At 59.9% G+C, this 21,101-nt stretch overlaps 1 protein-coding gene across 5 annotated transcripts in view; it reads left to right on the top strand.

The window, feature by feature from the left end:
* Positions 1-21,101, top strand: part of UROC1 (urocanate hydratase 1) — a 39,779-nt gene that overhangs the window by 10,406 nt on the left and 8,272 nt on the right. For 4 of the 5 annotated variants that reach the window (XM_057555365.1, XM_057555363.1, XM_057555362.1 and 1 more), the window contains 16 exons: positions 3,749-3,879; positions 4,529-4,622; positions 5,456-5,515; positions 5,798-5,926; positions 6,034-6,095; positions 9,341-9,407; positions 9,489-9,632; positions 10,618-10,706; positions 12,505-12,567; positions 12,879-13,058; positions 13,688-13,785; positions 13,946-14,018; positions 15,036-15,157; positions 15,605-15,675; positions 18,260-18,358; positions 19,899-19,998. In XM_057555365.1, the coding sequence (XP_057411348.1) occupies positions 3,848-3,879; positions 4,529-4,622; positions 5,456-5,515; positions 5,798-5,926; positions 6,034-6,095; positions 9,341-9,407; positions 9,489-9,632; positions 10,618-10,706; positions 12,505-12,567; positions 12,879-13,058; positions 13,688-13,785; positions 13,946-14,018; positions 15,036-15,157; positions 15,605-15,675; positions 18,260-18,358; positions 19,899-19,998 (1,483 nt within the window). In that variant the 5' untranslated portion in view covers positions 3,749-3,847. The remainder of the gene's footprint in view (positions 1-3,748; positions 3,880-4,528; positions 4,623-5,455; positions 5,516-5,797; positions 5,927-6,033; positions 6,096-9,340; positions 9,408-9,488; positions 9,633-10,617; positions 10,707-12,504; positions 12,568-12,878; positions 13,059-13,687; positions 13,786-13,945; positions 14,019-15,035; positions 15,158-15,604; positions 15,676-18,259; positions 18,359-19,898; positions 19,999-21,101) is intronic. The other variant, XM_057555364.1, reaches the window with a different exon arrangement.

Genomic DNA, 21,101 nt, shown 5'->3' with positions numbered 1-21,101 from the left:
CCCATGAAGGTCTCGGAGCAGGAGTGTGACCCGCTGCTTGGCATGCTGCCCACAGAGAGCGAGGGCTGGCGCAGAGCTCCTAGGGGGGCAGGCGGACAGGGGCCCGGCGTGGAGGCCATGAGTGTGCAGGCGGTCGTCCTGGCAGCTGGCCCCCCGGTGGCCTGTGTGTGCCAGGTGCCGGGGGAACAGCCCTGTGAGGCGGGGGCCGTCTGCTCATTTTACAGGAGAGGAGCCTGAAGTGCAGAGAGGTGAGGTGTGCAGGCTGGAAGAGGCAAGGGCAGGGATTCTCCCCTCAGGGCCTCCCGAAGCACCAGCCCTGCTGCATCACCTTCCAGCCTCCAGAGGCGCCTGCGTTCCTGGGCTCCTGGGCCCGTCCTCTGTCTTCAAAGCTGGCAGCACAGCACGTTGAAATCCCTCTTTCTCACTCTGACCCTCCTCTCTCCTCTCGGAAGGACGCTTGTGATTACTGGGGCCGACCTGGAGAGGCAGGATCATGTCACATCTCAAAGTCCTTCCGTCATCACATCTGCAGAGTCTCTTTTGCCGTGTAACATAACATATTCCCGGCGAATAGGGTGTGGACATCTTTGGGGGCCATAATTCTGTCCCCCATCCCATCAGGCACCCAGAATTCTCCAGCCCAGTGGCTGAACACGGGATTTTGATGAAATAATCCCGTGACCCTAAGGGTACAGGCCACTGAGCTTGTCCGATTCTCATGTCTGTGAGGTCAAGGTCGGGGAGGTGGAGGGGTCTCTAGAATTCTGTCCAGTTTATGTGCCTTAGATACTTCTGGTTTTGCCAGTAAGAGCCCCCTGGTAGCTGCATTATATGATAACAGGCCACAATCTCACCTGTGAAAATCCACGTGCTACACAGCAGACCCTCCGGGGCAGACCCGCCGTGGAGCTGAGGCAGTAGCACTGCGGCATGAGCGCCAGCTGACCCTGGGGGTGAATCCCCAAGTGTGGCCCCCACGGGCTCTTCCTGGCAGCGTTTGAAGTAAACTGAAGACCTTGTAACAAGGATGCTGCAAAGCTGGGGAGGGGGAGAAGCAAGAAACGCCCCAGGCTCTGGCTCGGGTGTCTTTACAGGGCGCAGAGCTGCACTGTGTGCTGGGCCGTGCGTGTTATCTCATCAGTCCTTCCAGCGACACGGCCACGCGGGCGCCCCGAGAGATGCAGAAGCAGGCGGGCGGCCTCCCGGGCTGGTCCAGCCGGAGGTTAGCAGGGCCGGGTAGGCAGCTGTGCCTGCCTTTCCCAGCTCATTGGGAAACCGGCCCGCCTCTCCGCCTGGCCTGTCCTCCTGGGGCCTCCTCTGCTGAGGCTGCCCCTCGTCCCCCCGGGGCAGGTCGCACGCCTGTCCGAGTTCCGTTTTCTCGTCCTGACCCCGAGAACTGCCCCCCATTCAGAGCTTGGAGTATTGAATCCGGGCCAGCAGAGCTGCTGCTTTTTTAATTTTTTCACTCAAGAAGTAGTCACTGCAGGCCTATTATGTAAATTCAGACACAGAAGATAAAGTTATTGAACAAAAGTATAATAGAAGACAACTTTGCTGAACTAGTAAAAATGTGAAATTTCAGATAAAGAGACAGTTTATCGTTGAAAGAACAAAAAGAAACCCCAATGTAGAATAGTCCACATGAAGACATATCCAGGCTAATTTTCTGAATTTCAGGGATAAAGAGAAATTCACCAATCCTGAGATGAAAATTGTACACAAGGAGAAATAGCCCACCAGCTGTGAAGTGGGCTTAGGGGGTCGGAACCAGTGTTCGTTAGAAAATGAAATAAAAGAAGCTACAGTTGCATAGGAAGTATTAGGGCCCATGTAGTAAGGTCAAGCCTCCCGTGGAGCGTGTGTGTGTGACACGTTGCTTTTGAAAGTTTTCTGTAAATGTTCAGTTTCTCTTGGCAAGCTCTGATTAGAAGCTGTACACTGATAGAAAAAACCACCCAACCTCTGCATCGAGGTGTAACATGGACCCCAGAGGCCCAGGCCGAGGGGACCGGACACGACCTTGAAGGGCCCAGGCCTCCTGACCTCTGGCGCGCGCCTAGCCCTGCCTGCCCTTGAAGCTGTGTCCCTGGCCTTCTGCAGCATGTCCTTCCCACGCCGGCCTCTTCCCCTCCCGCCCCGCTGCTGCTCGTGGCTTGCACGTGCCTCCCCGGGGGTCCCGGGCCAGCAGCAGCAGCTGGGAACCCGTCAGAAACGTGAGTCAGAGACGCTGCGGGCGGGCCCAGCCCTCCGGATGCACCTGACCCTCTGGGCGATTCTCAAGTCTGCTGGAGTCTGAGCACCTCCTGTGGAGGTATTTCTAGCCGCCTTTCGATTTTTCCAAGAGAGCAGGGATTCTGTGCTTTTATTCCACGTGGACGTTAAAGAGGGACTCGCTGTGCAAACCTTTTCAAGTTCCCGTCGCTCCTGAGCTGGAGTTTCCCTCATTGCCCTTCTTGCCCTCGGCTCCTTCCTGAATCACCCTTCCCCTCCTCTCTCCTCCCACCCCACCTGCCCCCAGGCCCCCAGTGACACCCTTGTCGCGCGTGCTGGACCTCAGGGCACACGGGACAGGCTGTCCTCCTCCTGGGCCTCTGCCCTCGGCTCCTGGCCGGGTCCCGGCTCTCTGTCTCCCAGGCTGGCCCTCCGCCCCGCCTGCCCACGTGCTGGTGTCCTCAGGGCCCAGGCCGGGGCCATAGGCTCTTCTCCTGTCACGTCTGCCCACCCGTCTTCTCTGAGGCTACACTGCCTCCCCCTCGGTGGACCTGTGTTGAATGAATACGTTCACACCGGCTCCTCATCACGTGCCCAAAGCAGTTCGTTCTCCAGGGTCAGCTGGTTGAAGGAATGGCCTCGACATCCACCCCGACACAGGGTCGTCACCCCGCACCCCCAACCGCAAGCCCCTGCCGGGTGGTGGGAGGGGGAGCGCTGTGAAGGGTCCGCCGGGACCCTGGCCCTCCTTGAGCTCAGCGAGACTGATGGGAGGCAAGGAAACAACCAATGGTGAAGCGTCCAAAGACGCAAAGCCTGACTGGGAGAGAAGCATGGGGGTGCCGAGAGTCAAGACGGCAAGGTCAAGGCGGGCCCCCAAGGACGGGCATCTGGACTGGGGCTTCGAGGAGGGGGTTCCCAGGGAGGCAGCTGGCACGGGGGCTGGGGCAGCGGGAGGGGAAGGGGCTGAGGCGCCGAGGCCGGACAGGAGCACGAGGGCCGCCTGGAGAAGGCTGACGGGTGCAGGAGTCGGGCTGCTCTCCCTGGTGCGATGAGAAGCCTTAGACACTTCTTCCTGCTCTTGGGCGCTTGTCCCCGTCTTCAGGCACTGCCCCGGGCCTCCCGCAGCTGTGTGCCACCCGAGGCTACCAGCCACACTGGGTGCTGCTCCACACTTGCACAAAGAGCCTCCGGCCCCGGCTTGTCAGCTTGCCCTCCCCCTGAGTCTGCACCTGCCGCTGTAGCCACAGGCCTCGGGGCAGCCCCTCTCTGGTCCTTGCCTTGGGTCAAGCAGCCTGGTCCCCGGTGAGCAAGAAGAGGGAGGGACTTGAGGGCTGCCGACGGGAAGCAGGAAGGGCAGTCAAGGAAGGCTTCCTGCAGGAGGCATCATGGTAGGCTGGCCTGGGGTGAGGACCAGGCAGTCTCCGGACGGGGCCCTGGGTTTCTGAGTGGAGCAGAGGCAAATCCAGGTGGGGAGATCTTGGCCTGGAGCCCACACCCCTGCTGTCCTCACCTCTCTCCCTTTCCCCACCACCAGCTGGCGCTGAGGAATGCCCTTCGGTACTTCCCCCCGGACACCCAGGAGCTGCTGGCCCCCGAGTTCGCCCAGGAGCTGCGACTGTATGGGCACATCTACATGTACCGCTTCTGCCCCGACATTGAAATGAAGTGAGTGCTGCGGGCACACTTCACAGGGGCCCAGAGTGGGAGGCTCCCTGGAGGGACCCTGCTGGGGGTCAGGACACAGTGAGGGGGAGGTCCAGGCTGTTCCCACTAGGAGGCCCATGGGTGCCTCTGCCCTGGGCCAGGCTTGGGGCTGCAGCCAGGTCCGGGCAGGAGGCTCTGCCTTCCTCACCGTCCCCAGGAGATGCTGCCCCTGCCCGGGCATCGCACTCTGGGCCCCATTGTTCTTGGAAATGCCGGCAGCGCAGCCTGTCTGGAACGACCCCACAAAGCAAGAGCCATGTGCCCTCGCTCCTGTCTGGGCCTGCTGGCCTGGCACCCACTGCAGAACTGGTGCCCAGGAGCACTGACGGCCTGAAGGAAAGGATGGATGAATCAAGTCCACCTGGAGGAGAGGCTTCAGCTCTGCTTTATCCCAGTTGGAGCCTGCCCACCGGGGAGGGAGGGCGGCCTGGGTGGGAAGGGCCCGGCACAACGCAGGAGCGCGTGTGGGACCACCTCCTGCTGGGAGTTCCCAGGCGCCTTCTGCGGGATGCCAGGGCTTGCTGTCCACCTCGGGCTGGGCCCGAGCTGTAGCAGGAAGGAAGCCTGTGCCCGCCCATCGTCAGGCCTGGCAGCTGCACCCCCTTTGCAGGGCCTACCCCGTGGAGCAGTACCCCTGCCGCACGAGAGTGGCCGCAGCCATCATGCACATGATCATGAACAACCTGGACCCTGCCGTGGCCCAGGTAAAGGCCGGGGGACGGGGCCGGGGGCCCGCGGTGGAAACGGAGCGGGAGAAACACGTGAAATGCTCTCAAGCTTTTTATTCAGAAGTAATGACAGATTGGAGGGGAGTTGCAGAGACAGTGCAGAGAGGGCATCATCCCCTTCTCCAGGGCGCCCCCTGCAGCTGCATCTTCAGTAACTACGGTGCAGCATCAGCACCACGACACCAGCGTTGGTACAACAGACACACATGCAATTTTACATTTCCTAATAGCCACGTGCAAACTGAACAGAAACAGATTTAATACTGTAGTTTGTCCCAGTATATCCAAAATATTATCATTTAACATGTAATCATCAATATAAATATTCTGTAGTGTTTTTTCCTACTAAGTCTTTGAAACCAGGGGTATATTTTACCCCTAGAGCTTGTCAGACGGGCTGTGGCTCAAGTGCTCGTGGCCACACGTGCCTTTCCCGGCGTCCTCGAGCGCCAGTCTGTACCTCTGACACCCATATTCAAGAAAGGTTAGGCTTCGGGGGTCCCTGAGGATCTTACTTGAGGGTGAAAGGGTCCCAGGATGTGACCACTCCAGCTAGTGGTGGGAGCTTCCTCAGCCCTGGCCCCGGACAGAGCCCTGACACTGACCCCAGACCCAGCTCTGACGCTCACCCCAGGCTGAGCACTTACCCGGTCCCGGGTGGGCCGCTGTCCGCGGGCCTTGCCCCTTCTGGCTCCTCCCCTGCCCCCACTCCTCCTTCGGGGGCCATCGGCCACCCGGCCCCTGAGCCCTGCGCAGTCAGGGGCCTCCCTTCCAGGCCCCCATCTCAGACAGCATCGTGTCCTCCCCAGTTTCCCCAGGAGCTCGTGACCTATGGAGGAAACGGGCAGGTGTTCGGCAACTGGGCTCAGGTACGCTGGACTGTGGCCTGGCCCCGCCCTGACCCCAGGCCTTTCTTCCCCCACGTCCTCTGGCCTGGAAGCACCTTACAGACCAGGCTCAGGACCCAGGCTCTGCCTCCCTGATGCCTGAGATCCCAGCCCTGGAGGCTACCTGGGGACGTCGGAGGTCCTGAGGGAGAGCCACTGGAGGGTAGAGGGCTCCGGGCAGGACGGCTAGGGCCTGGGGGGGGGACTTGGGGCTGGTGCAGGGCCCCCGCTCACAGAGCCCCTCGTGTTTCACTCTCCCCGCAGTTCTGGCTGACGATGTCCTACTTGTCCCAGATGACAGAGGAGCAGACGCTGGTCATGTATAGCGGACACCCCCTGGGCCTCTTCCCCAGCAGCCCCGGGGCCCCGAGGCTGGTCATCACCAACGGGATGGTGGGTCCCAGGGCAGCGGGGAGGGCCAGGTGCCCGCACACCCGCCGAGCCATCGTCCCCAAGGGCATGGCGCTGCCCCCAGCCCTCAGCCCAGCCCTCTTGTGCAGGTCATTCCCAACTACTCCTCCAGGATGGAGTACGAGAAGCTCTTTGCCATGGGGGTTACAATGTAAGTGCTGTTTCAGCTTATGTTATGGCCTTCGCCAGGCTTTATTATAAAGCAACGCAGCCATAGTAACTACAACTTTGAAAAGCCCTCACAATCAAAGCTCTATAGCACAGTTTTGCATTTATGTATTTCCTGCTAGTTTTCATAGATAATACCTACAATTTTCATATAGGCGTGAATCCTACTTTTGCAACAATTTACTATCAGTTTCAAACATACAGAAAATTGACAGAATTAACAGGGAACACCAAGATTCTGTGATTAATATGCTACTAAATTCACTTGATCTCCCATCTGTATGTCTATCCATCCCTATATCCGCTATCATTTTTTTGATGCGTCTCAAAGTAAGCTGCAAATATTGTTGCCTGGAATTCAGTATTTGTCCATAGTTTTTTTTCTTTTTTTAATGTTTATTTATATATTTGGCTGCGTTGGGTCTTAGTTGCTGCATGCGGGATCTTTAGTTGCGGCATGAAGACTTTCTTAGTGGCAGCACGTGGGCTTCTTAGTTGCGGCATGCGTGTGGGATCTAGTTCCCTGACCAGGGATCCAACTGGGACCCCTGCATTGGGAGCATGGAGTCTTAACCACTGGACTACCAGGGAAGTCCCCACAGTTTTGTTGGTCTCGAAGTGAAATTTACATGTCACGAATGCACAAAGGCACACGTCACGTGCTCCGTTCTGTGAGCTCTGACGATGCGTGTGTCTGTGCAGCCCCTGAGGGCGCTGTCCCATTAACGCTCCAATTGGAGGTGTTCCCTCAGACGTTGTAGCAGGAGCCACAGAGAGAAGGGAACCTCCTCCCGCCCAGACGCCCCAGTTCACAGCGTCTCCTGTGTCCTGCCCGACATCCCGTGTGTGTGCGGACGCTCGGCGGGGGTGACTGGACAGCCAGGGAGAATGCCCTCTGCACCTGTCCCCTCCTCGGGATTCGGGCTGACTTGCTCGGTTTCACCGGCAGTGCTGTTGCACTGTAATTTATTTAGCTCACTTGCCACCTGGTTTGGGTTGTTCCCAGTTCTCTGGGAATGTAACGAATGCGACAGGACATCCCTGATCTGCACGTGTTTGTGGGTCTCTGGGAGCGGTGCGCTGGCATCGTAACCACGTAAAGTGTGAACGAGTCTGCCGTGCTGGGGGCCAACCCGCCGGGCCTCAGGCCGATAGCCTGTGAATGATTGTAACCATGGTCGCCACCACTTGCTCTAGGATTTACAGAAGCCTCTGAGCTGAGGGCCCTTATTAACCCATTTTATGGAGGAAGAAACTGAGGCTCAGAAACCCAATTACCTTTTTCCTCCGTCATAAGTAGTTACTGTTATTAGATAATAAGTTGCTGTCACTATTACTTATTGTGAGGCCTGGCGACCTCTTCTGTACCAGTGGGAGCAGAGGGATAGTCGGTGTCTGGTCGGCGGCCTGAGTGTGGCCGAGGACCAGCCCCTGTGCTCCTGTCCTGCAGGCTCAGGACAGAAGCTTAAAGGGGCGGAGCTGCAGAGTCAGACCTGGTCTGGCTGCCCCAGAGGGCTGACCCCAGGCGCTGGGAGCAGTTGACCAAAGAGAAGATGCAAATCACCATAGAGGTGGGAAGGGGTTACCTGTATAAGGACCAGGTGACCAGGGCAAAGCCTTTTCACCATCAGGCTGACAAAAATGGAACTGGTCCCCTCCATGGTGGGGGGTACGCGGGGGAACAGGCAGCCACAGGCTGGGGTGTCAAGGTCTATACAGCGAGGCCGGGGGCACAGGAGGGCCACATCCAGTGACTGCGGTCAAAGTCCCAAATGGAGACAACTCTGACCCCATGATTTTACCCCCAAGAGTGATCTCAGGAGCAGCTGCAGTGGGTCAGGTGAGACAAAGGATGGAGTCAGAAGGACTTAAAATCGGTTCCTGGCCCTGCCTCATGTCCCTGTGCGACCTTGGAACTCAGATCCTATCTGTAAAGGCGACATGGGTGGCGGCCACCAGGGAGCACGCCCTGCCCTGCGGTGGGGTCTGATGCTTTCACCCGCCTCCCTGGTAGATGTTTATCATATCAGCCTGATTCTCTTACGTCCTGTCATATTCACACAAACTTGCAAGGCAAAGGTCGTGACTCCCCATTTTTTGGAAGAGGAAGCAGAGGTTCTAAATGGTCCAGTGCTTTGTCCCAGTCATGGGACAGGCTTGGCATTCAGATCTGCGAGAATCAGGATCCACCCTGATCCAGAGGAGAGAAGGTCCAGAAAGCAGCCTCGAGGGTCTCCTGACTTCAGTGGTCCTCAGGGAAGAGTAAAACTAAGGCAACAGCACAACCTCCCATCACACTGCCAGAAACGCAAATGTTGGATAATCATCTCGTGACGCCAACAGGAGTGCTTATGCCCTGCGGGTGGCGGTCGCTCCGGAATGTGATGCTGGCTACGAGTGTTTTAAATGTTTGCACTGATGCCCTGGCACCGCCTGCCTGGAGGGCACGGCAGGGCCAGGGAGGTCGCTTGCTGCAGCCTCGTCCTGGGGCCCAGCCGAGCCACCCGGCTGACCGACAGGGAGAGGGGACGTCCTGTGACTCTGATGGGGTTGACTGTGGAGCCAGGAAGGGTCTGCGGGTGCTGACATGGAAAGGCCCCCACGGGCCTTGTGTCTGGGGGAAACACGGCTCCAGAAACAGTGCCTGCAGAACAAGGCCGTTTATGTAAACAGCAATAACCGCTCACACAAAACATGCCGTCCGCTGGACTCCGCCCTGCACGCCGCACGCGGTTCTCAGGCGTCCCCTGACGGGCGGCAGAGCTCCCCGCCCCGGCCCCCGTGAAGGTGGCTGGGCGTCCCGGGACCGGAATCCCGCAGACTGTCCGGATTCGGGGTGTCGCCGGGAGGCCGCGGCCGTTGCCGCTGTGTGTCCCCCCGGCCCCGGGTCTCCTCCTGCGGGCGCGGGTCGGCTCCCCGGGGTTTGGCCCCCACGGGACGGCGTGGTGCTCCATCCTCAGCTGGAGGTGCTGGGTCATGTCAGCTCTCGTCCGTGTGGCTAAATGTCCCTGGTGATTTCACCGATTTTATTACAGTTTGTAAGAGAATGAAACCTGTCTGTGAAAGGTCTGAGGGGGACCAGAAATGGGGACTGTGGCCTCTTCTATAGCTTTCCTTTGTTTCTGAAGGAGAAGGTAGTGCTGCACTTGGGGTGATGACAGTGCGTTTTAGGCCATGGGAAGTGGGGCCCCAGGCACCGGCTCACCCCGCTTCCCCCTCTGTGGGCAGGTACGGCCAGATGACGGCGGGCAGTTACTGCTACATCGGTCCCCAAGGCATCGTCCACGGCACGGTGGTGAGAGACGGGCCGCGCCTGCCCATGGGCCAGGGGTGAACGAGCTGGCGTGGATCGTGAACCCGAGTCCTTGCCCCGCAGCTCACCGTACTGAACGCCGGGCGGCGGTACCTGGGCGTCCAGGACCTGGCCGGGAAGGTCTTCGTCACCTCCGGGCTCGGCGGGATGAGTGGGGCTCAGGCCAAAGCCGCCGTCATCGTGGGGTGCGTCGGCGTGATTGCAGAGGTGAGCTGGCGGGAGCGCCTCCCCGCCCTCCTCCAGAGCCCCCCACCCCCGCCTGCCCCCTCTTCTCTCGCCCTCACCCCCCACCAAAGCCTCCCAGCCTGGGTCCGAAGGGCAGCGAACGCCCCTGCCTTCCAAGTGCCCATCACCTGCCACGGCCAGTGCCTGCCGACACTCTGCCGTGAAACCGCCAGCCTGTGGCCTGGCTTCCCTTGCCCTGGGGGCCTGGACTACAGCCCATGAATAAGTGAGCCAGGCTCCCCCATAATGGCCAGAGCGGTCGGTCGGGGGAGAGCCGGGGAGAGCGCAGGAGCCTTCCCTCTGGCTCTCAGTTCCTCCGGCAGGAAGAGAGGAAGGGAGCGGAAGAGGAGGGGCGGCTGTGAGGAAAGCACGGGGGCACGCACCCGTGGGATCTGCACTTGGCTGGTAGTAAGCCTGTGACATGCACAGATGTACCTGTTAGGAGCCCACTTGGCTGCAGGTGACAGAAAACCCAACGAGAGCAGCTTACACAAAGAGGGTTTTATTTTTCTCAGGTAACCAGCAGGGCTGGCATTGGCTCAGCAGCTCAATGTCAGGGTCAACATCTCTAGATTCTCTTGGGCTTCCCTCGTGCACACACAAGTGGCGGCCCCAGCCCCAGCCATCCCATCTACATTCAAGGCAGGGAAAAGGAGAAGTGCCAGCTATGGCTGACTCTATTTTAGCAGGAAAATAATGCCTTAGAAGCTCCTTCTTTTACCTCATCAGTCAGTATGGGATCAAACGGACACTCTTATCCACAGGGGAGGCTGGAAGCGGTGGGAGGGCAGTTGTGATTACGTAGGATGTGATTCATCCCCTGGGGCCGAGCACAGCGTCACCCTGAGCGAAATCCAGGTTTGCTGATGCAAGGCAGGAGGGGGAGTAAGTATGGACAGCAGCTCGTAGGGTCTGCCTGGCCCTGTTGGGAAAGGGGGTGATCTACACCCGTGCCTTGTGGTCCCAGGTGGACGGAGCGGCCCTCATGAAACGCCACAAGCAAGGCTGGCTGATGGAAGTGACCGACAGCTTGGACCGCTGCATTGAAAGACTCAGGTACAGTGTCCGGCTCGGGGGGAGACCGGGCTGGGACCTTCTAAATGTCTGCTTCTCACTGGTCCCTTCCGCGAGCGTGGGGGAAGCCCGTGTGCATCCGTGGTACCCATACACGTGCTCTAACAGACTTCAGTAGTTTTCTCGGTGACCCCGACGCTCGGCCACAGTTTTGCAAAGAGCGTGTCTTGCGTTTCTCCCCGTGGTGCCTCAGTGCCCAGCCCAGGGCCTGGCACGCAGTAGGTGCGGCTCGGTTCTGCTCAGCCCCTGGGAGGTGGAGCTTCTCCTCAACAGGACCCCGTCAGGTTCTGCGAGGCCCGTCCCCCTCCCCAAGGGGGCCACGGCTGGTCCTGCGGCGCTGGGCCCCTCTCCGCTGCGTGCTGTCTCCTCAGCTGTCTCCGTGGGGACGGGGCGGGGCTGCCCTGGAGGCCGCTGGTCAGGTGCCGTTTTTGAAGCATCCTCTCAAGGAATTTGCTCCGCAGAACTGAGCCCCGTGTGGGGGGTTCGCCTCTGCACCGGGGGCTCCACCTGCTGCAATTAGACTCGCCCAAGGTCTCCAGGGGGCTTATGTGAACATGTTCAAAGACACACAGAGTGTGAGAAATATTCCCATTACCAAGACTGGATACTTTTTGGACATAGATCTTTGAAAACTGGCAGAAAACTCTCCATTAATCACAGGAGAAGTTCCAGCCTCCTACTGTGGCACGAAGGGTCTCGCCTGATCTGGCTCCGATCCTGTGGGTGCCTCTGGAGCACACGTGCCCACTCGCACACACACACACCCGCATGTACACACTCGCATGCTCACACACACTTTCAACCCCTGTGACGTCTCTGTCATCTCTAAATACCCCTCCTCCAGCTGCCTGCTCCCCCTCGTCACTCACACAGGGTTTGGGTGCTTAATTCCGCGGTCACACGCGTGGACACACACACCGTCCGAATCAGTGTGACAAGTGCCTTAAGCAGCCGCCTGGGCACATTTCTGCTTCCTGAGCTGCGGAGACGCAGATGGGAATGGCGACCCTCCCGTGTCTGTGGGGCTTTCATGTATTCAAATCTTCTGTTTCCCCCAAATATGCTTTCATTTTTTTGTCCTCTTATTTTTCCAAATAATGTTTGTTTATTTATTTATTTATTTATTATTTTTTTTTTTTGGCTACATCGGGTCTTTGTTGCTGCGCGCGGGCTTTCTCTACTTGCGGCGAGCGGGGGCTACTCTTCGTTGCAGTGCGCGGGCTTCTCATTGCGGTGGCTTCTCTTGTTGTGGAGCACGGGCTCTAGGCGCACGGGCTCAGTAGTTGTGGCCCACGGGCTTAGCTGCTCCGCGGCATGTGGGATCTTCCCGGCCAGGGATCGAACCCCTGTCACCCGCATTGGCAGGCGGATTCTTAACCACTGCGCCACCAGGGAAGTCCCCCAAATAATGTTTAGAGTCATGTTCAGTGACATCTGCAACTTAAGGATCACGTTGAGTGAGTTCTACAAAGATCCCTGTTGAGTCCTGGCAGCAACAGCCCTAATTCTACTAATCGAATTCTACACCTTGGGGCGGGGAGGGATTGTCACCTTTGCCAGCCAGCCCCCCCGAGGGCATTCGGTCTGCTGTTCCCCTCAGGCCTGGGTCCTCAAAAGACACACCTCATGGGTCCCTGCATCTCAGGCCTACGCTCACACCTGGTGCTTTGGGTGCCTCCTGGGCCTTCTGCATCCCCACCAGCTTGGGGCCTGTGTGTTGGGGGTGGGTAGCCGTGGGCAGGTGCGATGGGGCCATCTGTCCTGCCCTTGCCCCTTCCAGGGAAGCGAGGAAGAGGAAGGAGGCCCTCAGCCTTGGTTACCATGGCAACGTGGTGGATCTTTGGTAAGTGGGGGGAGTTGGCAGCCTTGGGGACACCAGGTGAGCCCCCCCCAGCCAAGGTCCCGGGCCAGGTGCTCCCGGGACACAAGGCTTCCAGTGTCAGCTTGAGGCTCTGCTCCCAACCTTCATGGCCCGGATCCTTTGCCCAGCCAGGCAGCCCTCCCGCCAGGGATCTTTCCAGAGGGAAAGCAGGATGAGCCTCCATGCTGGGTGCTGGGCGTGTGGGCTGGGAAACGCCGTGCGCCCGCCTGGCTGGACCCTGAGCTCGGGCCCCGGCACTGCCTGCCCTGCCCTGACCACCTGAGTCTCCCCAGGGAGCGCCTGGTCCGTGAACTGGACACGACGGGGGAGCTCTTGGTGGACCTGGGGTCAGACCAGACGTCCTGCCACAACCCGTTCAACGGTGGCTACTACCCCGTGCAGCTGGGCTTCGCGGAGGCCCAGAGCCTCATGGCCTCCGACCCTGCCGCCTTCAAAGCCCTGGTCCAGGAAAGGTGATGCAGGTCCCAGGGCTGCTGGGGGAGGGGTGGGGCACACATGGCCTGCAGGAACTTTGGAGTGGGAGGCTTTGGCCTCTGCCCACTTCTCCTGGGGCAGCTGTGTGGCCTCGGGCAAGACCCTTAACCTCTCTGGGCCTCTGTCACACGGGGTCATGGGCTCCCTGGCCTGTGGGTATGTTGGGGACAGACTGGGGTGACATTTACAAAACACTGGGGGCAGCTTCCAGCACGTGTGAGTGCTGAGCAGGTGCTGGTGGAGGGGAGCCTGAGGCGCTTCTGCAAGAGGCCGTTGCTTATTCAGCACTGAGTCTGGTCCTGGCGCCGGGCTGGCTGGCTGAGGACCCGACCCGACCCGTAGGCGCTAGTTTAGGGGCTGCCTACAGGGTCCTGAAGGGTAGGGGGACCTGAGGAGCCAGGAGATATGGGGGCTTCCAGGCAGGAGGCTCTGGGGGTGGGGTCAGCAGGGGGTGGAGCCAAGAGGGGGGGTCAGCAGGGGTGGAGCCAGGAGGGGTGGGAAGCCAGCCCAGGGAAGAGTCAGCAGGGAGGTGGGGCTCGTGGGGCTGGGCTGCCGTTACAGCCCTGGCGGGCAGTGCTGAGCTGACCACTGACCGCGCCTCTCACAGCCTGAGGAGGCAGGTCTCGGCCATCAACAGGCTGGCCCAGGAGAACTTCTTCTTTTGGGACTATGGCAACGCCTTCCTCCTGGAGGCCCAGAGAGCAGGTGAGAGAGAAGGGCGGGGGGTCCCCTCTCTGCAGGCCTCGCGGGCGGGGCAGTGTGGCCCGCGGGGTGGCTCCGCGTGTCCCTTCTGGAAGCTGGCCCTGCCAGGGCCTTGGTCTCGCTGGGCCTCGGTTTCTCCAGGTGATGCTGGGTCTGCGCACAGGGGCCGACGTGGGGAAGACGGGCGCCAATAGGACGGAGTTCCGCTACCCCTCGTACGTCCAGCACATCATGGGGTGAGTGATGGGCCCTTCCAATGTCTGTCCTAGACATGCGGGTCTGAACATCTCCTCCTCTCCCCGCTGCTCAGGCCACGTGCTGAGACCTACGTTCGGCCCCAAGTGGTCACGGCACCGGGTCACGGGCTTTCCACCCCAAAATGCAGGGGGAAAGGAGCTGAAAACGAGAGACCCTGTGCAGGGCCTCAGGGAGAGAACAGGATCGGCCACGCCTGAGCCCCGAGTGGGCGGCCAAGGGCCTGATCCCTGCAGCCGTGTGCTTTCCTGGACACGTGGGCCGGAACAAGCGGGGACCAGGGAGCGGCCGGAGGGAGAGGGCAGGGTGGAGTTTGGGCCTGAGCCACTGGGGTCGGGCGGGGTGGGGAGCAGCCCCGGCTCTGCTCCGGAGGGGACCCCAGGGGGGCGAGAGAAGCCCGCGTCCTTCTGAGGTTCATTGTGGGAGGGGAGGGGCCAGAGTTGGGCCAGGGCCCGTGGGGTGTCCCCAGGGGGCGGCGGGAAGGGAGCCCAGCGGGGGCTGGGTGGGCGCGCGAGCCCAGGGAGGCCCCTGCATTCCTCTGCCTGGAGTCCCCTCGCAAGGTCAGCCCGCTTAAAGCAGATTTGGCTTTAAGTTTACCGTTTGTCCCAATATTTAGTTTCAGTTGCCTGGTTTTCAGGTTGTCTCTGACAGCAGTTTAAGGAATTTCTGCTTGTCTGTGTCCCAGCTCCCTGCTTCTGCAGCCCGAGATGGTACAGCTCCGAGAGGGGTACCGGGAGCTGGGGGAGAGGACACCGAGGGGACAGAGGGGGTGGGGGAAGTTACCGTCCAGTTTGTGGCTCAGGGGCTTCCAGCAGCAATCGTGGACACCGACGCCCGCTCACTACACAGGCCCCCACGAACCACCCGCCTGGCGCACGGCCCTCACCTCCTCAGTCTGGAGCATCTGCGGCCTCGCCGACCGTGGACCATGGTGACCGCAGCCAGGGGGTGCAGCCAGCCTGGGAAGCCCCCAGCTGACGAGCCTTTTGCCCTTGCAGGGACATCTTCTCCCAGGGATTTGGGCCCTTCCGCTGGGTGTGCACATCCGGGGACCCGCAGGACCTGGTGGTCACGGACGAGCTGGCCACGTCAGTGCTGGAGGAGGCCATTGCTGGCGGAGGTGAGGCCGTTGGTTGCAGATGCTGGCGCACGGGTGACCCCCAGAGGCTCCGATGGACACCTGCCTGGGCGCGTGGTCCCCCGCCTGGCCCCGTGGTCCCCTGCCTGGGCGCGTGGTCCCCCGCCTGGGCGCGTGGTCCCCCGCCTGGCCCCGTGGTCCCCTGCCTGGGCGCGTGGCCCCCCGCCTGGGCGCGTGGTCCCAGGGCACATCCTTGGGCGGTGCCTGCTGATGGTACTCTGGCTCCCTGTAGCTGCCCCTGTGTCCGTGTGCCCCGTCCCCTCGTGTCCAGGCCCCTCTGCGTCTCCGTGTCACAGCGGCTCCAGGCCGTCTGTGGCTGACACAGACAGGTGCCTCTGCCCCGCAGCCTTCGCGAGGGAGGGTCTGTGCCCCCCCACCATGGGGCAGGGGCCCCCGCTGCCTGTGACGCCCTTTCCCCTCTCCCCGCAGTGAATCCGGCTGTGGAACAGCAGTACGTAGACAACATCCGCTGGATCCGGGAGGCCTCCCGGCACCGGCTGGTGAGGGCTCGGCCTGGCGGGGGCAGGGTGGGCAGCTGGACCCTGCCCGAGGTGAGGGGCTGCTCGCCACCTGGGCCACTTAGGCGATGTCCCCACTGGCCACCTCACCGAGCGGCCACTGGACGGAGAAGCCCGGGACCTTTCAGAAGGGGGCCTGGGCTCCGGGGCAACAACTGGGGTCAGGCAGGTCTTTCCTCCCCTCACTCCCCTGCAGGGCCCTGGAGCCAGGTCTCCCGGCTTCTCCGCTGTGTGACCTGGGGTGAGTGGCTTGGCCTCTCTGAGCCTCCCGTCCCATCTGCACGGTGGAGATGCTGGAGGTGGCGCGTGCCCCCTGGCTGTGGTGTGGGGCTCGGAGCAGGCCGTCTGACGCTCTGTGGGGCCAGGGCTGGGGGGACGGGCATTTCTGTAACTGTGAGTGTGACCACCAGTTGGATGACTCGGGGTGGGGACTGGTTTACACGGACGAGGAGCTGACTTGTGGATTCGGGTCTAAGTGGGGCTGGGGGCTGGGTGGGGGGAGTGACAGTGGGGGAAGCAGAGGGCTTAGCCAGTGCACAGGCCTGAGGAGACAGCCAACCGGATGCACCAGGGCAAAGTGCGAAATGGGCGTGCGGGTCACAGGCCTTTGGCCACAGACCCTGGTGGCCGGATGCCACCACCACGTCTGGACCAGTGGGTCCTTGGCCTGGGCTTCAGCCAGGCCTGCCCTGAGCTCTGAGCCCCCTCTCCTGGGCTTCCTGGTCCAGCCCTGTCCCCCCAGGCTGCCGCCGCCTCCTGGCCCAGTGGTCACAAATGCATTTCTTCACAAAACCCTTCATGCCAACCACCTGGAGCCTGAGATGCCCACAGCCGTCGCTGTTGGACTTGAGGGCCTGGGCCTGGGAGGGTGGGGCAAGAGATGGAGATGGGGGGCCAGTCCAGGGAGGCCCGGAGAGGAGGGGCACGACCACCGAGAAGGGGCCGGCAGGGTTGCGGGGCTGAGGGCATGTGGGCGGCCAGCTGGACGCCGCCCCAAGCCTGCGAGCGGGACCCTCTCTTTGTGTTTGAGTTAAAGTTACTTGGACATCGCGTCTTTCCCCCTTGTTTCAGGTTGCGCTCCCCAACTCCCTCCCTCCCTCCGTCTCATGAAAGCTGGTGATCACAGAAGGTTGTCCTTTTAACATTTTAACTGTTTCTTTTAATGTACACTCTTGACAAAGCTGGCAATCCTGTGTCAGTTCCTCCCATTTTCTGTTTCTGGATCCAGGAAATCTGAAAGGCTGCCATGCTGGTTTACGGTACAGTTTTTCCAAAAAGGATTTGAGGCAGCTGGCGCAAGTAAAGTAAGGCCTCTGGGTGGAAAGCGGGAGGCCGAGGAAGCCACAGGCTGACGGCGAGGCTGGCATGCGCAGACCTCCTGTGGAGCCCCCCCGCCGTGCTTCGCCCCATCCCTGGGCGGCGGAGGGAGACACCTGCACCCCCTTTGGAGAGTCCAGGGTTTCTCAGTCTCGGCACTGCTGACATTTGGGGCCAGATGAATTTTTTTTGATTGTGGTAAATATACATAACATAAAATTTACCATTTGAACCATTTTTAAGGTACAACTCAGTAGCATTAAGCACATACACACTGTTGTACAACCATCACCACCGTCATCTCCAGAACTTTCTCATCTTCCCCAGCTGAAACTCTGCCCCCGTCAGACACTAACTCCCTCTCCCCTCCCCTGTCCTTTTGCGTCTGGCTTATTTCAGAGAGCACGATGTCCTCAAGGTTCATCCGTGTTGTCACATGTCAGGATTTCCTTCCTCTTTAAGCTGAATCATGTTCCTTGTGTGTGTGGACCACACCTTGTCTGTCCATTGCCGGCCATGGACACTGGGTTGCTTCCCCCTCTTGGCTACTGTGAATGACGCTGCTGTGAACATGGGCGCTAATACCTCTTCGAGCGCCGGGGGGCTGGATATCCTTTGTCACGGGGACCATAGTCTAGCAGCGGCCCTACCCATGCCAGCAGCACCCAAAATGTCCACAGTCATCCCCAGATGTCGCCCGGCTGAGAGCCAGCGTGCTGACAATGGCTGCTGTGCTAGCAGCAACAGCGCTAACGTGAACAGTGGTGCATTTTCGGGAGCCTTTGTTTCCCCAGTGACTGCCCCCCGGCTCCCAGGGGGCTGCGTCCTGGTGGCGGTGCGCAGGGGCTCAGCCTCCCCGGCCCGTTTCCTCACCTGTAAAATGGGGCCTGTGATGAGCACAGTAGTGTCTTCCTCACAGACTCACTAAGGAGGTTCTGGGTGCCAAGCTGGAGCAAGGCAGACACATCAGCGCCGCCTTGGGGGGTGCCGAGGTTACTCTGGTTGGGAGGGTCGAGCGGGGTGACGCCCACGAGAGGTGACATCCCCGGAGACGGGCGAGTCAGGGTCCCGGAGGCCCCTGGGGGTTAACCCTGCGGGGATGGGTCAGGAGGGACGTCTGGGGGCCCAGACCGCACGTGCTGGACTCTAGAGCTGCCTCTTGCCTCCCTGGAGGCGGCCGTCTGACTGCTGGTGGACGTGTCTCCCGAGCATCCCCCGCATCAGTCAGCTCTCGCCCTTCTCCCCGCAGGTGGTGGGCTCCCAGGCCAGGATCCTGTACTCGGACCAGAAAGGCCGTGTTGCCCTCGCCATGGCCTTCAACCAAGCCATTGCCCGTGGGAAGATCAAGGTGGGCTGTCCTGTGCTTAGATGGGGCTACCCAGCCTCCCCACCAGGCCAGCCCAGGCCCGGGAGGGAGGAGGCCCGTCCTCAAACCCAGGCTCTGACGACTCAGTCCCTGCTGTGTGACTTTGGGCAGTCAGAGGCCCTCTCTGAGCCTCTTATCAGAAAAGAGGCTCCTGTAACCTCAAAACGTGGCTTTCCCACGAGTGTTTCATGTGACTTTGTTAAATTGTCCCTTTCAAACCATGACAACCTTCCCTGCTTTTCCCCATTTCCCTCCTGGTCAGCCCTGCCCACCTCGCTTGGTGCATGCACACTTCCTGCTATGGTGCTACAGTGCTGGCAGGGCAGAGACAGCGTCTTAGTCCTTCCTTCCCTCCCTCCTTCCCTCCCTGCTTCCCTCTTCCCTCCCTCCTTCCCTCTTCCCTGCCTCCTTCCTTCCTTCCCCCCTCCCTCTTTCCCCCCTCCCCCCTTCCCTCCCCCCTCCCCCTTCCCTCCCCCTCCCACCTTCCCTCCCCCTCCCTCCTTCCCTCCCTCCCCCTCCCCCCTTCCCTCCCCCCTTCCCTCCCTCCTTCCCCCTCCCCTTCCCTCCCTCCTCCCCGTTCCCTCCCCTTTCCCTCCCTCCTCCCCCTTCCCTCCCCCTTCCCTCCCTCCTCCCCCTTCCCTCCCCCTTCCCTCCCTCCTCCCCCTTCCCTCCCCCTTCCCTCCCCCTTCCCTCCCTCCTCCCCCTTCCCTCCCCCTTCCCTCCCTCCTCCCCCTTCCCTCCCCCTTCCCTCCCCCTTCCCTCCCTCCTCCCCCTTCCCTCCCCCTTCCCCCCCTCCTCCCCCCTCCCTCCTTCCCTCCCCCCCACTCCTTCCTGAGCGCCCCCTGGTTCCAGCCTTGCTGCAACACTGCTGTGCAGAGGACAAGGTAGACAGGGTCCAGCCTGGTGGTGGTGGAGGGACACTTGGACATGCAGGCAAAGGTATCAATTCAGGGGCTCTCAGCTCTGTGAATAAAGTGAATGAGGTGACATGTGGGGCGACAGGGGTCAGGACGGCCTTCTGCCTTGCAGACGCAGAGTGGAGGCCTGAGTATCCAGAAGGTGCTGGAATACTGCACAGGTGGTTCAGGGCAACGGTGAAGAGGGGGAGCATACTTGGCCTGTTCAAGGGCAGGGCAGCTCCTCGGACACTGAAGCCGTGAAATCCCGAGACCTCTACTGCGGTCGAAACGCCAGGCTGTCCCTTACAGCCCTGTGACATCGGGGAGGTGTCCTGTCCTCTCCGGGCCTCAGTTTTCCTCTCTATAAAGTGGGTGTGGTGACAGTGTGGGTGGGGTTGAGGAGACTCGGACGCAGCACCTGGGGAGCACACGGGGCTCTGGGCGGCCGGAAAGTGTGTCTCTGAGCAGCCACGGGGGCATCGGAAACCCTGTGCTTCCTCCCGCCAAAGGTCTGCTTTTCAGGGGAATCCGAAGGGCGTCGGGCGTGCCCTGTCCCTTGATCTCTGCCCTGCGCTGGGCAGTGGACACTGGTAGCTGACCTCTTGTGTCCTCCCACACTGCAGGCACCGGTGGTCCTGAGCCGAGACCACCATGACGTAAGCGGCACAGACAGCCCGTTTAGGGAGACCTCCAACATTTGTGACGGCTCTGCCTTCTGTGCAGGTGAGGAACACAACAGACTTAAACTTTTTTCTGTTGGATTTTATTTAACAATCAAGTGATTCATTCAGTCGGTTGTGGCGTTGCAAAAAAGGTGCTGGCATCTGAGAGGCATGACACGGGGTGACCAGCCCAGGACGGAGGGGTCCTGGGACGCAGGCTCAGTTGTAAACCAGGGCGGGTACCAGGTGGACCAGCTAAGTGGATGCCCGAGACCTGGGTGCACCTGGCCCCGTCTCTTGCTGGTGATTTTCAGAAGGTGGTCACCTCCCGCGGCCCGCGTTCAGGGAGGGACTGCTGCTGCTGCAGCCACCGTGCTTGTTACTGTCACCCCAGAGCTTCTGCGTTCCGGTCCTGGGGGGCTTTCTGGTTCCCAGCACCTGCAGCTCCTCCCTTTGTGGACGGGATCCCAAGGGAAGGAGGTGGACACTCAGGAACACCATCCACATCACTTTGTTTTGAGGGATTGGTCCATTTCATCTAAGTTATGGAATTTATGAGTATAGAATCATATTCCTTCATTATCTTTTTAATGTCTGTGGGGTCCAGTCTGTCATTCCTGATGTTGGTCTTTTGTGGCTTCTTTCTTTCTTTCTTTCTTTTTTTTCTTTGGCTGCTGTGGGGCTTGAGGGATCTTAGTTCCCCAACCAGGGATTGAACCCATGCCCCCTGCAGTGGATGCACGGAGTCCCAACCACTGGACCGCCGGGGAAGTCCCTGTGTCTTCTTTCTTTTTCCTTTATCAGTCTGGCTAGAAGTTTATCATTTTTATTGATATTTGCAAGAAGCTTTTAGTTTAAATGATTTTTAAAAATTGCTTTTCTGCTTCCAAATTCATTGATTTCTACTCTAATCTTTAGTATGACCTTTTTCCTATTTACTTTGGGTTTAATTTGGTCTTCTTTCTCTGGTTTCATGATGTGGAAGCTGAGGTTACTGATTTTAAACCTTTTTTCTTTTCTACTATAAGTATTTTAATGCTATGAACTTCCCTCTAAACACTGCTTTAGCTGCACCCCACAGATTTTTACATAATATATTTTTATTTTCATTCAGTTCAAAATATTTTAAATTTCCTTTGAGACATTCTCTTGGACCCGTGAGTT

Source organism: Balaenoptera acutorostrata, chromosome 10 (assembly GCF_949987535.1).
Source record: "Balaenoptera acutorostrata chromosome 10, mBalAcu1.1, whole genome shotgun sequence".
Taxonomy (NCBI): domain Eukaryota; kingdom Metazoa; phylum Chordata; class Mammalia; order Artiodactyla; family Balaenopteridae; genus Balaenoptera; species Balaenoptera acutorostrata.
The sequence above is the reverse complement of the archived record's forward strand: the minus strand, read 5'-3'. Positions and strand labels throughout refer to the sequence as shown.